Source organism: Typopeltis vanoorti, chromosome 7, assembly GCF_054136105.1.
Source record: "Typopeltis vanoorti isolate ZY-2024b chromosome 7, IOZ_Tvanoo_1.0, whole genome shotgun sequence".
Lineage (NCBI taxonomy): Eukaryota > Metazoa > Arthropoda > Arachnida > Uropygi > Thelyphonidae > Typopeltis > Typopeltis vanoorti.
Window position 1 is genome coordinate 58,385,594 of NC_143555.1, and position 18,425 is coordinate 58,404,018.

The following is an 18,425-nucleotide window of genomic DNA, read 5'->3' on the forward strand; positions in this document are numbered from 1 at the left end:
GTTTTATTTTATTTTATTTAATTTAAATACAAGCCTTATAAACTTAAAGAGCTATACAAGCTTGTCCAGAGCAGGCTTTTGCAAACATCCATGCCCGTGGTGTGATTCGAACACACGACTTATTGGAGAATGGGTATGCTATCCACTCTGCCAACCATGTCGGCATATTCATAAATCAATGCAAAAAGATGCTGTTCATTGTATTGCGGCCGAATGTACATGGTACTATTCTGCGAATTATGCAACGAGAGATAGTGATATCTACATAGTATGTACATAGTGATATAGTAACCCTTTCTTTCTTTCTTTATGGAGGAAACAGGCGATGCCAGTTTGCGTCACTTCATACAGTTTGAAATATTCTTCATATTATGAATAAAATAAGACTAGGAATGCTTTTGACTAATTTAGATTAATACCGACACAGCTAAGTCTGATTGGTGAGTTTATTATATCAACTGCTTGTGTTTATTATTTAGTATGTTTTATAGAAAACCAAAACATTGATTTGGTTTTTTATAAAACCAAATCTATTGGACATAACTGAATAACTCAGCTTACGTTTGTTAAAATATTCCTTGCATCCTGGTGATGCCATATCTTTCTAAATAAACTTGCTCGAGAACCTAAAAATGCTTTCTTGAATTTTATATTTCCCTTTTGGAAGTAGAATGCACTAGAAATATGTGATTGTTTAAAGAATATTTATTTTCGTAATCAATCAGGTGATAGATCTATCTAAAAATCCATTTAGATAAATTTAAATCCATCACAAAACACACATCCGTGTTTGACTTTCGAATGATTTTTTATTTTTGAAATCAGCTATTAATGATTTCAAAAATAAAAAAATAAACCACTGTTAATGATTTATGTTATCATTAACAGTGGTTTGTTAATGAATGTCCCTACCGACTTTGTGGATATATTTTGGAAGAAAATGGCATTCAGTTTTGAAAGATATGGTGGGATATCCATCCTGATAGATCGAAACTCACTTCGATATTTCCATATACATTTAGAATATTTGAATTTTTTAACGTTTTGGAAAAAATGAGCAATAACACTATTTAATAAGGTTAAATGTTGTAGCTAGCCAGTCATGAGATCTTACCCTTCTCCAACAGGGTACCTTACAACGATCACTAATCTCTATACCATGCCATTTGGTTGGAAAGATCCGACTTCGAATCCGGTAGGACGCAACGAATCTTTATAAGAGCTTGTTCGTCTGAAAGTAAGTTAGCTAATTTCTTTCTGGGATGGAAAGATCTACCCGTCTTGGGGATATGAATGAGTCGCACTATCTTCGTATATTACCTTTTGATAATTAATTTCACTTATTTGCTGACAGAAACTCTTGTATGATTTTCTGTCAGCAAATAAGTGAAATGAATTATCAAAGGTAATATACGAAGAGAGTGCGACTCATTCATATCCCCAAGACGGGTAGATCTTTCCATCCCAGAAAGAAATTCTGTCAGCAAATTACCTCACTAGTCAAGCATAAATGTATGGTTAACTAGTGAGGTAATATTTATTTTTGTTTTAGATCACACGAACGTTTCCTGAATGCCTGCCCTAAAAAAAAAAGATGCAATAAATACTTCATCTTTCTCCAGCAATCATCTACATCAGTGTGTAATTCATGGTTATTCTTATTTTTGATAGTTCGAAGATTATTGAAGTGTTCTAATTTCTTTTTCAATATTGATCAAAACATATTTCTGATTCATTATTTAAGGAGTCGCACTTTTCGACATAATGAACATATAGATATCTGAATGAATCGATTGTAAAATGCTAATATACGTTCTTCTCAAAAGAGACCTGTCCGGAAATATAATAAGTGCAATAGAGATCGGTTGAAAACAAAGTCGAATCATTAGCAACAATTTAAATAATAAAATCCAGTAAGAAGCATACTTACATAGATGAAAAACAACATAGTACTTTTATCGCATTCTGCTTTTGCCACTGCGAACAAAAGTATAAAGTAGGAAATATCATTTTGAAAAGTTTTCTATAAGTACAGCAGTCCTCCAATATGTCACGGTAAAGAATAGGGAATGGGAAATTGATCATAAGTGTGATAAAATTTTTTACTATTTCTTTGACTAGGGGAAAAGGGGAAGACTCTTTACATTAGCGTAATATGTTCTTAACAATCTCAATATACCAGAAATGTGGAGGAATTAATATAGAAAGTTATATTTTTGATATCTCTGTCTACTGTCACTTATTAATATATTTTCCTGAATTATAAACATGATTTTAATTTTAATATTTGTTGTTTTTAGAGTACGAAAATATATTTCAAATAGATATTGAAAAGCGGAATCGCTTACTGTTCTTGACTCTTTGCATTCAATTCCTTTCAGTATCCTGAGGTCTATAATAAATAATCTCTTGGAATTTCTGGCGTCATCTAGAGTAATACCTTCGAGGAAAGGTTCTACCATCTCTGAAGTAACGTCAAAACTAAAGAAAGAAAGGTAAATATGCTAGTTGTTACTGATTGCCTTTAAATCTCACAGAAAAACTAGAAACTACGATAAAGCGTTGTGACTACTTTAATATTTTGCCTCACAATTAAATAAAAAGTACCTAAAATGGTGTATGTAAGCAAGTGTATCTAGCAAAATACAAACAGCTATCGCAACCATTAATGCATAAGTGTAAAGTGGTAGAGTCTTTTAAAGTGAAATTGGAAATGCAATCTCATTAGACTTAACGAGGTTTATAATGACAAATAGTCTTTACAGTAGTATTATTAAGGCCACGAAGTTTTTATGTTGTAAAACTCATGTTTCAGTTCAGCAGATTTTGTTGGCTGTTGACTTTCCCTTACGTATTAGGCTCAGTGGCGTTTCATAGGTAAGTAACTTGGCTTCATAAAAACCTAGAGAAATTTCGCTCTGAATAGGGCGGTTAATTCTATCTACATAATGTATTTTCTGGTTGGTTTTGCATGATGAAATACCCAAGTTTCAGAGAGAACCTGGCCATATCCTTATGAGTCCATATAAATCACTTGCAGTTGAAAGGAAGCTTTATGTAAAGGTCCTTTTGAACCCGAAGGACATAAATTTTATCGAGCTACGGAGGCTCAATAATAGAAAACTAAATCTTACTATTTTTTTAACTTTCATTACATTCTCTCCGTACAAGTTTGGCCTGGTAGGCCTGTTTCTGTAACTCAGATTCTCTTTCTCTCTCTCTCTCTCTCTCTCTCTCTCTGTGTGTGTGTGTGTGTGTGTGTGTGTGTGTGTGTGTGTGTGTGTGTGTGTGTGTGTGTGTGTGTGTGTGTGTGTGTGTGTGTGTGTGTGTGTGTGTGTGTGTGTGTCCATTTCCAAAGGATGGAAAAATTCTCTAAATCACAATAAATTGAAGGTAACAGTAGAGATTCGTTATAACGAGAAGTCAACGCGGTTAAAAAATGCCTTTTTACTGCAATGAATATCGTGATAGACAATTAACCCAGCAGTGACTGTTTCTTTTCCTTAAATTTTGATATACAGCTTTCTTTCCAAACCTATTTACTTAAGTGTTTAAAAAATTATTCAAAGATTCATTAATAATACTTTGCAAATTCAGTTGATTTATTATTCAAGACAACCATTGAGGATTAAACATTACAGGGGAAATTTATTGTTTATTTTATTTTTTGTCACGTCACTTATACTGCTACAGTCTTAATTAATTTTGTAATATTGTATTTTTAGTACCAAAACAGTACGTTTGCATTACTAATAATTCACAGTTCATTAAAAAGTATTGAGTTCATGGAAATTCATATTTATAACATGTTATTGCGCAGCTACGGAAGCACAAGATGAACAAATACAAAGAATAAAACCGGAATAACATTCAGAAAAAAAGCACAAATTAATTGAAAGAAACAATTGAAAATGCGATTAAGAGGCTAAAATTGCATGCAATGTTAGCTTTAATTGTCAATCAACACACCGTTTTAAATTTTGCATCAAATAACTCAACTAGACTACAAATTGCTGTTTAATTTCCTCAACGTTTACATGATTGATAGCCGAGTAAGTGTTTAAACGTTTCGATTCATTTGTATTGTCTGTCCATATCGGAAACTGAATGAATTACAGCATATATCGCAGATAGTCATTAGTATGGTCACGGAGTAGAACCTCTTGCCAGCAGAACAGCGCTTTCGCTGTGCTGTGGGTAGCGACGAAACCTTTTGGTTCGATTCTTGATGTAATAGTATGAGAGCAACTTCTATAATTAGTTTTTCAGCTAAATGTGAGGATCAGTCTCATACAGTACTTCCCCCCCCCCCAGGAATGCAGAAAAGTTTCTTCTTATTATTATTATTATTGAAGGTAACATGTAATTTTGTCAGAAAGCACAAGAAGTTTGCAAACATAATACATCCGCCTTATAACTTTGCTTTGGTACAGCATAAAAGAACAACCAATCAACCAAATAGCGGAAGTATAGATATAATGACCGAGGCACAGAGAAAGGTTTAGAAATGAGACTACAACTTCTTGTTGTAGGTCATTACACTAAATATCTGATTGATTTTTTATTGTAGTTCGTTTATTACTACACTCGCAATGATGACAAATAACAAAATGGTACTAATATATGAGCATAGAGTAAGATCTCATGATTACACCGGTAGATCATTGGCTCAAACTTACTCTTCTGGAATGAATTCGCACAACCGAATGAGAACTGGATTGACTGCTTGTACCCTCTGAAGTCCAAACCAACGATCTTCGTTCCAGTGATCAAGACACTACAAGAAAAAATAACGAGAGGAAAAAGTGTAATAGTTAGAACAAATATTTGAGATTTTCTGTATCATTAAGACAGTTCACAATATTAATTTTAAAATTAAACTATCGAAAATCTTTCAAACTAGAATGCCGTATATATTCAAAACTTTCTAAAAATTCGTCCTTCCTTAGACGCCGAAGGGACATAATATAGCGTCATGCAGTTTTCCGCTTGAAAAATCCCCATAATATATTAACATTTCAAGTTAATATATTTTATAAACAATTTTTTTAGGAATATATCCAATTATGATTTTCATAATTTTTTATGAAAAAATTTAATGAACACTAGCACTTGCTGCGTGTCTAATGTGAATGATGAGGTTGATGCGCTTTTAGAAGAGAGGAAATATTCGGTTCGTGATTTGTTAATTTTAATCTTAGATCTCCATTATTTACTGGATTTCTTTACTTAGTTCAAATATTGTTAGCATAGCTAAATTCAGCTTCTACTATGTATGAACTTGGAATAATCAATAATAAAGGCTCAGCAGTTTTACAGTTTGGAGAAGTTTTCAGATATTTTTACTTGTCCAGAATCCTCTGAAACTTTCTTTTGAATGCAGATTTAGCTTCTAGGTCCATCTTCATTTGAATAATTTCCTTTGAAAATCCAGATCCAAATCGTCCCTATCACTCTCCATATCAAATGCATTCCGGAACTTTCGTATCTTCGAGATTATGGAATCTATTTTTAAAATAATCTTTTAGGCGTTCGAGATTAGCTACATAAATAAATACGTCGGTATCTGAAAAATTTACTTCAGCTGTTTTGTTTTAAAGATGACATATTTAGAAAGAAGTGAAATTTTTCTACGACCCAGTGAAGTTTTGAAAACCATTAACTTTTCTTGAAATCCAAAAATAATTGTATGACTCTGTAATTATAAAAGCATATAACTCAGTCGCTATAGACGAAGCCCTTTCGTCGGATAGACCTGGGTTCGTTTCTCGTCCAAGACGTGATGAACTTTTATCTTTTCTTTCGACTAAAGGTGAGATAGCCGGTCTCATACGGGGTGGAGGTTTTTGGACCCGAAAACTGGGGTTTTTCGTATCCCAGAATAGGCTGTTTTAGGGGAACACACAATTGCCCCTAGGGAATGTAGCAGAGGAGTGACGAGAGGTTGCATTAATTCGTCGTAAATCCCTCATTCGAAGGAGGGGGATTCAACCCGTCCTAAGGGACGGATGAGGATAGGAGCAGAAGGAATTGTTAATGTCTTGTTCGCCATTGAATTTTGGCAATATATCAACAAGGTAAAATAAGTAGTTTTTACACTGGCTAAATTTATCAGCAAATTTATGGTGCTTGGACAGAAATTCTACCACCGAGTTCTAAAGTTTTACACGAATTTGAAAACAGCTACTTTTTGATAACCGCCTTACTTCTGACTTCTGTGGGAAGGAATAATTGGCTGAAATTTTCTTCATTTTTTCATATAGCATAGCAAACAGTCGCCTGTTAAGGATATTTGCTTTTATTTTACTTATTGCCTTAATACAGATTTGCAAAGCAGCATGCAATTCTTCACTTTTTTTTTTTTTTTTTGAAACAAGGTGGTGTCTGTGTAAAACACAATGTATTATACGGTTTGTATTTTAGGATTTTTAGCTAAAAATCCTCTGGTACTTACCAACTATAACTGGAGCTCCATCCATTGCAACTGCGGTTATATTACTAAAGGGAATGTCGTACTTTTTAAAATAGTCTTGCACACATCTAAAATTTGTTTCATGTTGGGAATCAGTTTTTAAAGATTTGGCAAAACGAATTCATCAATTACTGCTTTTTCTTTTCTTTCCTTTTTTTTTTTTTTTTTTTACTCGTACCTTACAAATGACATTGAAATATTTACACTTCCAAATGTTGACTCGTCTAATTTCATAGCAAACATAACCTCTTTCGGCTCTGAATTTACTGTTGTTTGAACATCATTTGTCATCTCAGCAATTCTTCGTTGCCCTGTATTACTACTAAGTGGAATATTCCTTAAAACTGGATTAGCATCCTTTTTCATAACTAATTCTATTGCTTTTATCCTGATTCTATTATACCTTACATAACATTTTAAAGAGGGTAATGTTATCCTCATTTAAAGAGAATAACATTACCCTCTTTAAAAACAGAAATTTAATAGAATCATCCACGTATGATGCTATGAAATAAAATTATTCCATAGCATCATCCACAGAATATGTGGCTTTCCTTTCTTCTCAATTGGGAGAGCAATGCCATATGATGCTTGTAGTCCGGCACTAGCTGCCGCTATTGCCGATGATCTTATAAAGGGCATAAGCGTTGTAAGATATAAAAAGTTTTCCTTCATTGTCTTGAAATGTTCATAGCCTTTGCTGCTTTTATCATACTTTTTTATGTTCTTTCATTTTTGAAGATTTCATAGCATCATTACTAAACTTTTTCTCACATAAAAGACATACTGGTTTAGTTTCATTACTGGGAAAAGGTACAAACCCGAAATTTAAATATTCTAGCCAATATTGATGACACTTCTTTTTTGCGTCAGACATTCGGATATTAGACGCGAGTTCATTAGGGTTCTTTTTTGTTTTGTTTTGTTTTATAATAAATTATTTCAACACAACCCGAACTCATGCTAAAATAATTACTTTAATAAGAAACTATTATAACAAAATGAATAATCCACCCCCAACCACTGCAGAACGAAAATATCTAATGATACTAGAAATAGCACTGAAATTTGACGACAGCAATGGCGGTAAAAGGAAACCGAGCACGACCACGCGAACGAAGATCTGCTTGGACAGTAACTAAAACATTTTTTTTATGTCTTCAAGAAAATACAGTTGATGTGCTGCCAAGTGCACGAGGATAAACCAGTTTGCTGAATGCCCAGGTTAACAACTTGTTTCGTATACTAATTCTAGATTTCTATTTAGTTTGACAGTTTTAAAGTTAATGTTTGCGTCTGTTGTTGTTGCAAATTTTAAATGTGTTTGTTAAGACCATATAATTAACATCATAATGTCATATAGGTAATAACTCCTTTATCAATAGAATTTCTAATTCGTACGACGACATCAAAGTGGAGAATTTTTCACCATAATCACTTCGATATCATCCAGGTGCTCCGAGAGCGAAAATATTAAAAAAAAAACAAAAAAACTCATCGACACCATGGATCTTGTGAATAATTGTGACAAACAGCAATTTGAATAGTATAAATACCATTATAAAAAGTACTATTTCTGTTTGATTGAAAGGGAGTCCCTTCTTGGCACTTCTTTCATTTGTTCATTCTGGACTACTAGCAAAGTATCCTCTGCCTACTCCCTACCTCTGAGAACCAGGTTTCTTTCATTGTCAACCTTCATCGGTCAGTGAAATCTAAGTATGGAGGAAAACCACAACTAAAATTTTGCACGAAAGAGCAGTAGTCAACCATGTTCGCAATTTTCAATACTAACCATCAAATTCTAATTGCAAAGCTGTATGACACCTAAAATATTTCACTATTTTTTCATGAAAGAATATTTGACTACAAAAATAGCATTTTCCTTTCCATGCGACATGGCTTCTAGAATATAACTCTGGCATGTGACTGCTATGGTGTTGTCCTCTTAGACCTGATCTCTGATGAGAACTTATAAATCTTATTTAATAACGTGCCACATCAAACTGAAAGAGAATCTAAGGAACTGGGTGGAAGTTAATCTATCCCATCTTGTTGATTTGTTCCAAATAGCTGTCAGGTCAGTGAAACCTAATCAGTACGATAATGAAAGGCGACTGTATGATTTTTTGGATAGTCCATGTCTTTTGAGTAGTGTAAACCAAAGCAACTCCTACGCCGAAGGTTTCTTCTCAGAAACCGACGGATGTCGAAAATCCTCATTATATATTATTAAATCTGCCAGTTTAACATCTTTTACACTCTATATTTTAGTATTATGCAAATAAATATCGATATTTCAAGTGCTTCGAAATGCAAGATAATTTAATACTTGGTCTAACTCATTCACTTGCTTTGTCAGTTCATGTAGAATATGGATAATACTATAGTATATGACTCAAGCATGATGTAGAAAGCAAATTTAGATAGGAAAAGCATTTTATTTGGAGATTGTCAATAGACGCAATCCTTTTTCTCTGTTTTCATTGTCATGGCTAATCTGATACAATATTGCCACAGCTGTAAGACTTAGAGATAAGTGAGTTTGGTCCTTCTGCCGCAATATTTATTCAACAAAGAACGATTAATATCTCCCAGACAATTAATCCAGAATGTTCTTAATGTGGATGTGATGATAACAGATCTTATTGTTATTCTATTGCTAATTCCTCAACTAAGGCTCAAAACAGAAGTAACTCAAGATAGGTACACTCCAATTTTTACTTATTGTTTTGTTGCGATATAAAATATTAGAGACTGGAAATTTATGAACAATTTATAAACATTTCATTGTATTCAGTTACTTATAAATCTTATTTAATAATGTGCCACATCAAACTGAAAGAGAATCTAAGAAACTGAGTGGAAGTTAATCTATCCCATCTTGTTGATTTGTTACTTGAAATGGGACTACCAGCCACTTTAAAAAAATGCGTAAAAATATAATTCACGTGAATACCTTGATGTAAAACGAAATCCCATATTGCTTTTTCCTTTAAGTGCCAGTCCGTTTTCTTCTACCATTTTACAGTATTTGAACCCTTGAGCGCATCATCCAGTGACCTAATTCGTTTCTTGGATTGTTCGTATCTTCATCTAAAACCTCACCAATAACCTTTGATGACCACATTCATTAATATTTGGAAAGTATAGTTATAATTCGTTCGATGAAGTTAGTAAATACTTCTAAGTTTTACTATACATAAATAACATTCAAAGAGTGCATGGATTTATTATCGAGAATTAAATTTTGAAAATATATGAAAAAATTATTATATCTGGTTACACTAATACGCAGTTACCTGATTTTGTTTTTCTTTCATCCTCCACTCTACTAGCCATATACTTGTTTTTGTGTACAAGTTTTCCATTAAACGTTAATCGTTCCGTATATGTAGTCTTTGGGTTGCACGAAATATTTTTTCTCCTTAATAAAGAAATTAACTCTAATGAAAAGAAATAGATCCGTGGAAACACAAATCAAATTTTGGAGATATTTTACGTCAGATTTGATCTGACGTAAAATATGCCATTCATTATGCCAAAGAAAAAATATTTTCTTTGAAATATTTTTCATTCAATAGCAGTATTTTTAGAACTATAGTTTAGCAAAAAGAAGACATTTAAATGCATCGCACGCATTTAAACCATGTTTACTTCCTTGAACTGTACTGTCTATACCGGAAACCCACTATTACAGCGCCACAGTGCAGAGTGCTGTTGAAAGAATGACGCATGTCCTCAGGGTTTGAAAGACCTTTGTTGATGTGTTCAGACGTGAGGAAAATTTTTAATGAATTTTCATTTGAAGGTGAGTTAGCCGGTATTTTATAGAAGTGAAAGAGGATTTTTTTTTTCACTACCGCAAACAAACAAAAATTGGACAGAGAACACCACGTAATTGACAGCATACTGCATCAATATGGCCTTACTTTGCTTTTGCGCAATCTTAACCGACCAACAATTCTTGCTTTGAAGATGTAATATAATTTCCACGAGGTTCATTTCAAAAGTTTCCCACGCTGTACTCTTTACTCTTCTTCATTTAACCAAACTTTTAACGAAGTACCGAATGGACATTATATTGAAAGACTAAAATATAGTCTTTCGATTCTGAAAGACTCTGTTTTAGACTTTCCATTCAGTTGGCTCTCTGTTGCCTACCTTTTGGGCATTCCTTGTATTCCTATCACCAAGCTGATTTTATGAATGGGTTTGATAATTATGCCATTTCATCAGAAACCTCGTCAATGGCAGCGACGCATTTCCCACAGAGCTGTACGGTAGGTGAAAAAACACTTTCCATAAATCACTCAGATACTTCACATAAAACGTGGATTCTCATTGTGAGGCAAAATGAACTATATCAGACCTGAGTCAGGTTCTTTTTCCATTTTTGAAGGACTCATTTCGCGAAAGAAGAAGAAAACCAGAAACAGAAAATGAGCACACAAAGTTTTTACCCAGAGTATGGTTTAGAGCTGACTTGAAGGTGAAAACTATTACATCAACTTTCTTATTGGCTACGTATGCTCATTATGCTTTAACCTCGCCGAATGATCTCGTATGATTACTACAACATCATTAAGTGAGGAAGGGATGCGACAACAACAATCACCCTGAAAAGGCATTATGGTTGTTTACATTCATTTATGAATACATTTTTTTCTTTATTTCCAGCTTTATCCCACTACTAACATCCTATAGATTGATTATTTTTGAGTTATAATGTTAAAATTATTCTTTCATTATATAATTTTAATTTAATGTATATAAATTGTCTGTGTTGAATTTGTTCCTTGGCATCCAAATAGTGTCGAATTGCAGGCTTCAGAGAGATAAAAAGAATGCACTTTGTAGTGCTTCTTTTCATTCTTTCCTTGTTCATGTAACTATCTATTTGCTGTGTTCACTATAAATGATATGATGAGATATTCATCACGAAAAAAAAAAGTTTTTTTTTAAATCTTATGTAATCCGATTTGTTAACAGTTCATTATGCCATAGTTCATACACCTATTTGAATATATGTGTGCACCCATATACATCATCTTAAAGCACTTACCGCAGGTTCTCCAAGACTGTACTTGTAAACATTTTTCAGATCAGCAATGGAGGCCCATTTGTCTGTTGTCCAGCGAATTCTTTTCGTATCAAGCATCATACGACCTTTGCTCTTAACAATATCCCACTAAAAGTAAGAAAATATTACATTATAATAATTTTCTTAAAGAAGATTTCAGTATTCTAAAATCATGCCATAAATTTTGTTAATGAATGCAAGATCTATAAATACTTAAAACGGTACTTAAACACAATTTTACATCATAATGAGTTGAATAAATTGACTTAAAACTATAAGCTACGCGATTTTTATGAAAATGCAGACTGCTAAAATTTTGACGGGCTCTCTCAGTCCAATGCATAACATTTTTGCAAGGCCTTCGTATTCAAATCAAGTCAATACGAGTTTGAGATAAACCATAACAAAAGCAATCATTTCATCATTTGGGAAATGGATGTTTATTATCTCCCCCCCCCCCAACACACACACCAGAATATTGCATACTGGTTTCAGTAAGGAAATACCGTGAGGAGACATATTACTTAAAATTATAATAACGGAATTAACTTACGTAAAATATTATTTATTAGTAGAATTTTCGCCTGAGTATCACAGGCATTTTCAGTACATGTAAAAAGGCAAATTAAACAATAACTGACAAATCCAAAGGGTGCCACCTAAGTAGCTCACGTAAAATTAATAATATTTTACGTGAGTTAATTCCGTTATTATAATTTTAAGTAATTGCATACTGGTGATAATGAATAACATTTAATAGACCACTCTAGATGAAATTGTATCCAAAAAATTTTTTGTTCAAGAAGTTTGGATTTAATATCATCCTTTAGGAGGAACCTCTAATTTATAGATAGATATAATGTTATACATTTACTGGAAGTCCTGTTGGTAGGTTTTCTTTATTCCAGTATAATCTGCGAATTATACACATCTCTTCTTATTCTCTGACTTTGCCTTATTAAGTAATAAAGGGATTTTCCACTTGAAACCGATAACTAAATTCATGATAATTCCACGTTCCACGAGGATATTATAATGACTTGTATTTCACTGTAATGAGGTTTATACCGGGATTCGAACTGAAGATATTCACAGGTACCCAGATTATAACACAAAATAGGGATCTGTCTTGTATAATCAATCCGTAAGGAAGAAAATGAAATGTTTAAAATTAAAATTACTAATTAAAAGCTATTTTTTCAGAGAATATTGGCTTAAAGCATACCTGAATATTCTTGAAGGGAAAGATGATCTCCATATTTGAGAAATCTTTACATTTATTTACTTAAGAATTTTTAATTTTTTATTTAGTAATTGTTACATTTAGTAACATTTATTTACTTAAGTAAATAAATTTATTTACTTTAATCATTTATTTATTTAGTAATGGACTTAATAAACAGGCCAAAAATATTTTCAAGTTGAAAATGCTGAAGGCCAAAACATCCAATAAATATGCACTGAAATATGAAATAGCAACAGTTTCGTTTTATTTTAAATAAATAACGGTGACATTCGCGATTTCAAAAAGTGTTTTAGGGCGTGTACTGATATTTCGAATAATGGATTCGATTGTAGCTGGATTGTATCCAGGTGGACAATTAAGAACATTGTTGCGTAATAGTATCTCAGATGACGTTATTGAAGTTTTATTTATTTATTGTAATTTATTACTAGCGATAAAGATAATTTTCTAATTAACATGTTTGAAGATCCGTTTGATGGCTTTGTAGATGATAGGATTATATGGGAATTTTAAGATTATACAAATTTTAGATATATTTCCTTGAAATGAGGAGATACGATTTGGGACTGAATAGATATTCTGTTAGCTGTTGTGAATGTCGAAGACGAAATATATCTTTATGGCAGTAATCCTTATATGCAAGTAGGGTTAATAGGACGAGATGTCAAATTTAAAAGAAGATTTTCTTTTCCATATTCGACAGTGAATTTCAATTCGTGGCTAAAGACGTTAAAAATACAAAAATGGCATAGTACTCCCGTTACCTATATATAGGACATCATCAACATATTTATCATAATAAGATATCAGCTGTTGGAAGGAAGTGAGTAAAAGTTGTGATTCTGTGTGACCGAGGAAAGGTTCTACAAGTTGTTCACTCACAGAACTTTTAGGTCAAGACCAAAAACCTGCTTATAAATATTTTGATTATATTTAAAAAATTGATTCCTGCGGTTATTGTGTTAATTAGTGAAAGGATATCGGAAGATATATAAACTTAAAGAACCGATTTTGAAGTTCTATAAAGTAAATTTATATATATATATATATATATATATATATAGAAATTACAAAATATAGCGATTTGCAAATCGAAGTTGAACGAATCTGGCAAAAGAAAACGAAAGTTGTTCCCATAATAATAGGTGCTTTAGGCGCCATCCCTAAAACATTGAAAAAACATCTAGAAGCACTCGAGTTAGATGGATTAAAAATTGGGCAGCTGCAAAAGGTCGCTTTGTTCAGCACGGCATTCATTTTCAGAAAGTATTTCCACATATATATATATATATATATATATATATATATATATATATATATATATATATTTATATATATATATATTTATTTATTTATTTATTTATTTATTGGAATTATATAAAGATAATTTATAGAATTTCAAACTATGATAACACTGAATCATACTGCAATTAATCTCTTTAAAAATTAATACAATTTACTTTTAAATTTGAATTTTTCTTTTTAAAGTAAATATAATTTACTTTAAATGCATTCAAAATTAAACAATAGAAAAGGAAGACGCCATGAAATCTTTCGGAGTACGTTGCTTCACCAGTTTACTATTAACTGCATTTAAATACTCTCGCTGTGGTTTTAACCAAAAAAAGAGTTATTTGCAGTCGACCGTTGGACTTTTTTTCGCTTGTATCCCAAATCATTTGCGTATCAACACGCGCAGAGCCTTATTCAGCTCATCTATCCATTTATGTAGTAAATAGATAGATGAGCTATATGGATAGATATATATATTTCCATGTCAGTCACCAATGAGTGAGTTCAGAATACTATGAAATTTCGTTAGCCTTTAATGTTATAAGCGAGTCCCGCCTCCTATTTCTAAATAGAGGCAGCAGTTTTTTTGTTTTTTTTTCCCTAACAGAAACTCATGTTTTATTTTATTTTATTTTAAAAACAGCCAGAACAGCTGAAAAATTGAAAAACTGAAAAGCTGAAATTTGATTAATTTAATATATAATAGACCGGCTTGATAAGATTATTGTTGCATCTATAATTCAACCAATACGGATGCCATCGTTAATTTTTTCCCCTAATTTATGAAAATTGTAATCACAATGCATTGGCAACAAGTTTTTAGTTTAAATTGAAAAAGGGTTCTTTTTTTAACCTTTGAAAATTATTTAAGAAAGGGTAATTTTTTTTTAAGTTGTGCTACAGGAAATGTTTTAAGTGGAGATTTTTTTTTCTAAAAGAATACTTTTACTCTACATCTCCCTGTATTTAAAGATTAGTGAACATGATTAAACTTTTGGAGGGTTATAATAATATAATATTTATATTATATTATTTATAATATAATATAAATATTATAATATAAATCCACTAACGCCTCTCATTCCACAGAGTAGGCTAAGTCATTTAGCCTTGTCTATTGGAAACCGGGGGGGGGGGGGAAGTCATTCTCCAGCCTTAGCCAGTCAGAGATGCTGGCCCAAACTGTCAATGTTTTGTAAACCACAAACTATGAAAGTACGGTAGGCAACTACCGCCGTCTCGTGGTCCCTAACACAATATTATTGTCTGAAATACTGTGAAATCTACGATTGATTTTTCTTGAGTTGCAGGATTAGAAACCCGCGTTTCCTGGAGAAATCCTTACTTATCCGTGCCAGAGATAAACTAATTCGGGAACCGGTTGAAGTAAGAGTTTGAAAAAGTTCCTGTTGTCGAGGCATAGAATCGAACTTAAAATAGTCTTTCTTTCTGCGTCCTAGCTCTATGGATGCAAACACCATTTCCATAGGTATTTTATAAATTCTCAAACATGGCATTTGAATTCGCTGTGTGTGTGTGTGTGTGCGTGCGCGTGCGTGCGTGCGCGCCTTGAGATCATTTTATAATTCGTTATTTTTGGAAATCTTGTTTTGTAATCGACACAACAAGCTACAATTAATGAAATTTGAGATCTTTTATCCATACATCTTTTATATAAGATCTTTTTAACAATAATACTGTTTATACCGAAAATCGTTCATTAATACACATCTTCTTCTTCACGCATTAGATGTAGTATCTGTTGCGACCAAGACTTCATCTTCTTTAATAGTATCTTTTAATCTTTTTCTAGGTCTTCTGTTCTTCTCTTATTCTTTGGTTGCCAACTACAGACTTGTTTTATTATTCTATATTCACTTCTTCTTTCCACGTATTCAATCCATTTTATTCTCCGGGTGCTTTCCAATTGTTTATTGCTTGTATTTCACACTGTTTTCTTATATCTGTATTTTTTTTTTATTTTATCTAATCTAGTTTATTTACTATTTTTCTTAATATATTCATTTCACCCGTGTTTAACATTTGTCTTGTTTTCGTAGTGTCTGGTCTTGTTTCTGCATTATATGTCATAATAGACCTGATTACTGGTTTTTGTCTGTCTAAGATGTTTATTTTTCCATATTGTTTCGTTCAAGCATCCTGATATTCTTGCAGCTTTTGCAACTTGTTCTCTGATTTCTAGGTGTGGCCTTCGTTCCCAGTTTAGTTGTATACCTAAATAGTTATAATTCGTTATTTGTTCAATAATAGTACCTTCCAATTCTAATTTGCATCTTTGTGGTTCTTGTGATATTGTCATACATTTCGGTTTAGTTTTTGATATCTTCATATTATATAATTTTGCTCTTTATTAAATGTATGTAGTAATATCTATAGGTGAGTTTCATTTTCTGCAATTAATATTACACCATCTGCATAACATATAGTTCTTATTGTTTATTTCCACTCCTGTATTTTGTATTATTTCATCCAATATTATATTGAATATTGTTGGTCTTAAAGAGTCTCCTTGTCTAATGGCACTACTAATTTGTATCTCTTTACTTATTTTTCCTTGTGTTTTTATTATATATTATTATTATCATATATTTCTTTAATTATTTGTATTATATTTTCTGCTACTTTTCTTCTCTGCACTATTTCTATTACATCATGAATTAATATTCTGTCAAATGCTCTTTCCAGGTCTATAAAGCATATAAATAGTTTCTTATTGTATTCTATCGGTTTCTCTATCAATTGTCTGATTGTGAATATTGCATCTGTGTATGATCTATCTTCTCTGAAACCTTGTTGTTCATCTAATAGATTAATTTCCTTTGTTATTTTATTATTTAGGATTCTCATTTTAGTACTTTTAATAAGGTATTTAATAAATTTATCCCTGTATAATTTTCTGTTTTTTTTTAATCTCCTTTTTTAATATTGGTATTGTTATACTGAAAAGTATAACAATAATTGAAACATGAAAGCTGAAAAGCCAGAAACTTTTATATAAAAAAAAAACACAATATCAATTTTCCAATGTATTTTTAACGTAATTTTCTTACCTACCTTATAGTCGTGTGTGAACTGTTCGTCTTCTGGAAGAAATTTGCACTGCAAAAAAAAAAAAGATTTCTTTTTAATATCCCGTTAGCTTTTTTGCTTTAAAATAAACTACAGTAAATTAAAGTCGTAAATATGAATTAAAAACCTGTCGGATGCTTTAACAAAAATGAAAAACAAATAAAAAAAACTTTTAAAATCCGATCTGTTAATGCAAAAAAGTAAATGATATTTTATTATTTTTTTAAATTTATTTATTTATTTGAAAATGCACTGCACAGTGTTTGGTGTTAGAATTAAAGATGCTATAAATTACACCAATGATTTCAGCAGAGGACCTTCTCTAGTAGAAACGAATTTCCATTGCATGTCACTTAATGGAAATCCGTTGATTTTCAACGATAATAAGTGTTTTATGATATTTTAAGTGTATAATGATTTTATAAGACATTGTGATAAGATATAAAAATAAGAATAATCAAAATTAATCATTTCGCATTTTGAATAATATAGGTGGTGCTTCACGGTGTGGAACCAGTAGATTAACATCATGTACTTCAGTATGTGCAATGTTTCAAACTGGTTCATTTTTTCTATTTTCTGCAATGGTCTCTCTCTCTAATTTGTCTTCTATATAACACATACCCAGATATGTTTTCCAAGGAAATTTGAGCATTCAAAAAATAATGTTAAGGTGTATTCTTTTGAATGAATTTGTATATGCTTACTGAATCCACGACTTCCTTTAATAGGTTTGTTATTACAGCTGAAGGGCTGAATAAATGAACAAAAAAGCGTTACTTGAATATATATTTCAAGTAATGTTTCCTTATGTGCAGGTGTATTTAAGCAACACTGGAGTATTAAAAAGGTATCTATTCACAGTTATGTAAAACTTAGACCGGTTTATTAATGAATAAAGAATAGGTCGGCATTCTTTGTATATCCCTTTCCTTAGAAAAAAGGTGGTTTCTGAATAAGTTTCTGGGACAAAGCGTTCATTGTATTCTTAGAATTTTGGCCATCCCTTTTATTAACGTGATATTCATGTATGCATATTTTATATAAATACAATGCTTTTTTGGAAGGAGATAGAATTTTTCACAGAAATTGACTAAAACATTTAAAAAATTGTTAATTTTGAAAATTATTTCCTACTCAGAGTTCCCTTAAGAAATAATGACAAATGTCTATTTTTTGTTTACAGTTTTTTATATTTGATTTCTTACGTAGATTTTGCCAGAAATTAATCAGAAAATAGT

At 31.8% G+C, this 18,425-nt stretch overlaps 2 protein-coding genes across 6 annotated transcripts in view; one reads left to right on the forward strand and one right to left on the reverse strand.

The window, feature by feature from the left end:
* Positions 1 to 18,425, reverse strand: part of LOC150104703 (allene oxide synthase-lipoxygenase protein-like) — a 104,072-nt gene that overhangs the window by 60,218 nt on the left and 25,429 nt on the right. The window contains exons 2-5 of the mRNA XM_090395285.1: positions 17,170 to 17,214; positions 11,538 to 11,663; positions 4,680 to 4,777; positions 2,349 to 2,481 (exon numbers count right to left, since the gene is read on the reverse strand). Of these exons, the coding sequence (XP_090251411.1) occupies positions 2,349 to 2,481; positions 4,680 to 4,777; positions 11,538 to 11,663; positions 17,170 to 17,214 (402 nt within the window). The remainder of the gene's footprint in view (positions 1 to 2,348; positions 2,482 to 4,679; positions 4,778 to 11,537; positions 11,664 to 17,169; positions 17,215 to 18,425) is intronic.
* LOC150104704 (uncharacterized) overlaps positions 1 to 18,425 on the forward strand; it is a 352,800-nt gene that overhangs the window by 45,030 nt on the left and 289,345 nt on the right. For 4 of the 5 annotated variants that reach the window (XM_090395291.1, XM_090395292.1, XM_090395290.1 and 1 more), the window contains one exon: positions 2,382 to 2,495. The gene's annotated coding sequence lies outside the window, so the exon portion shown is untranslated. Of the gene's footprint in view, positions 1 to 2,381; positions 2,496 to 11,576; positions 11,670 to 18,425 lie in introns of all 5 variants that reach the window. The other variant, XM_090395289.1, reaches the window with a different exon arrangement.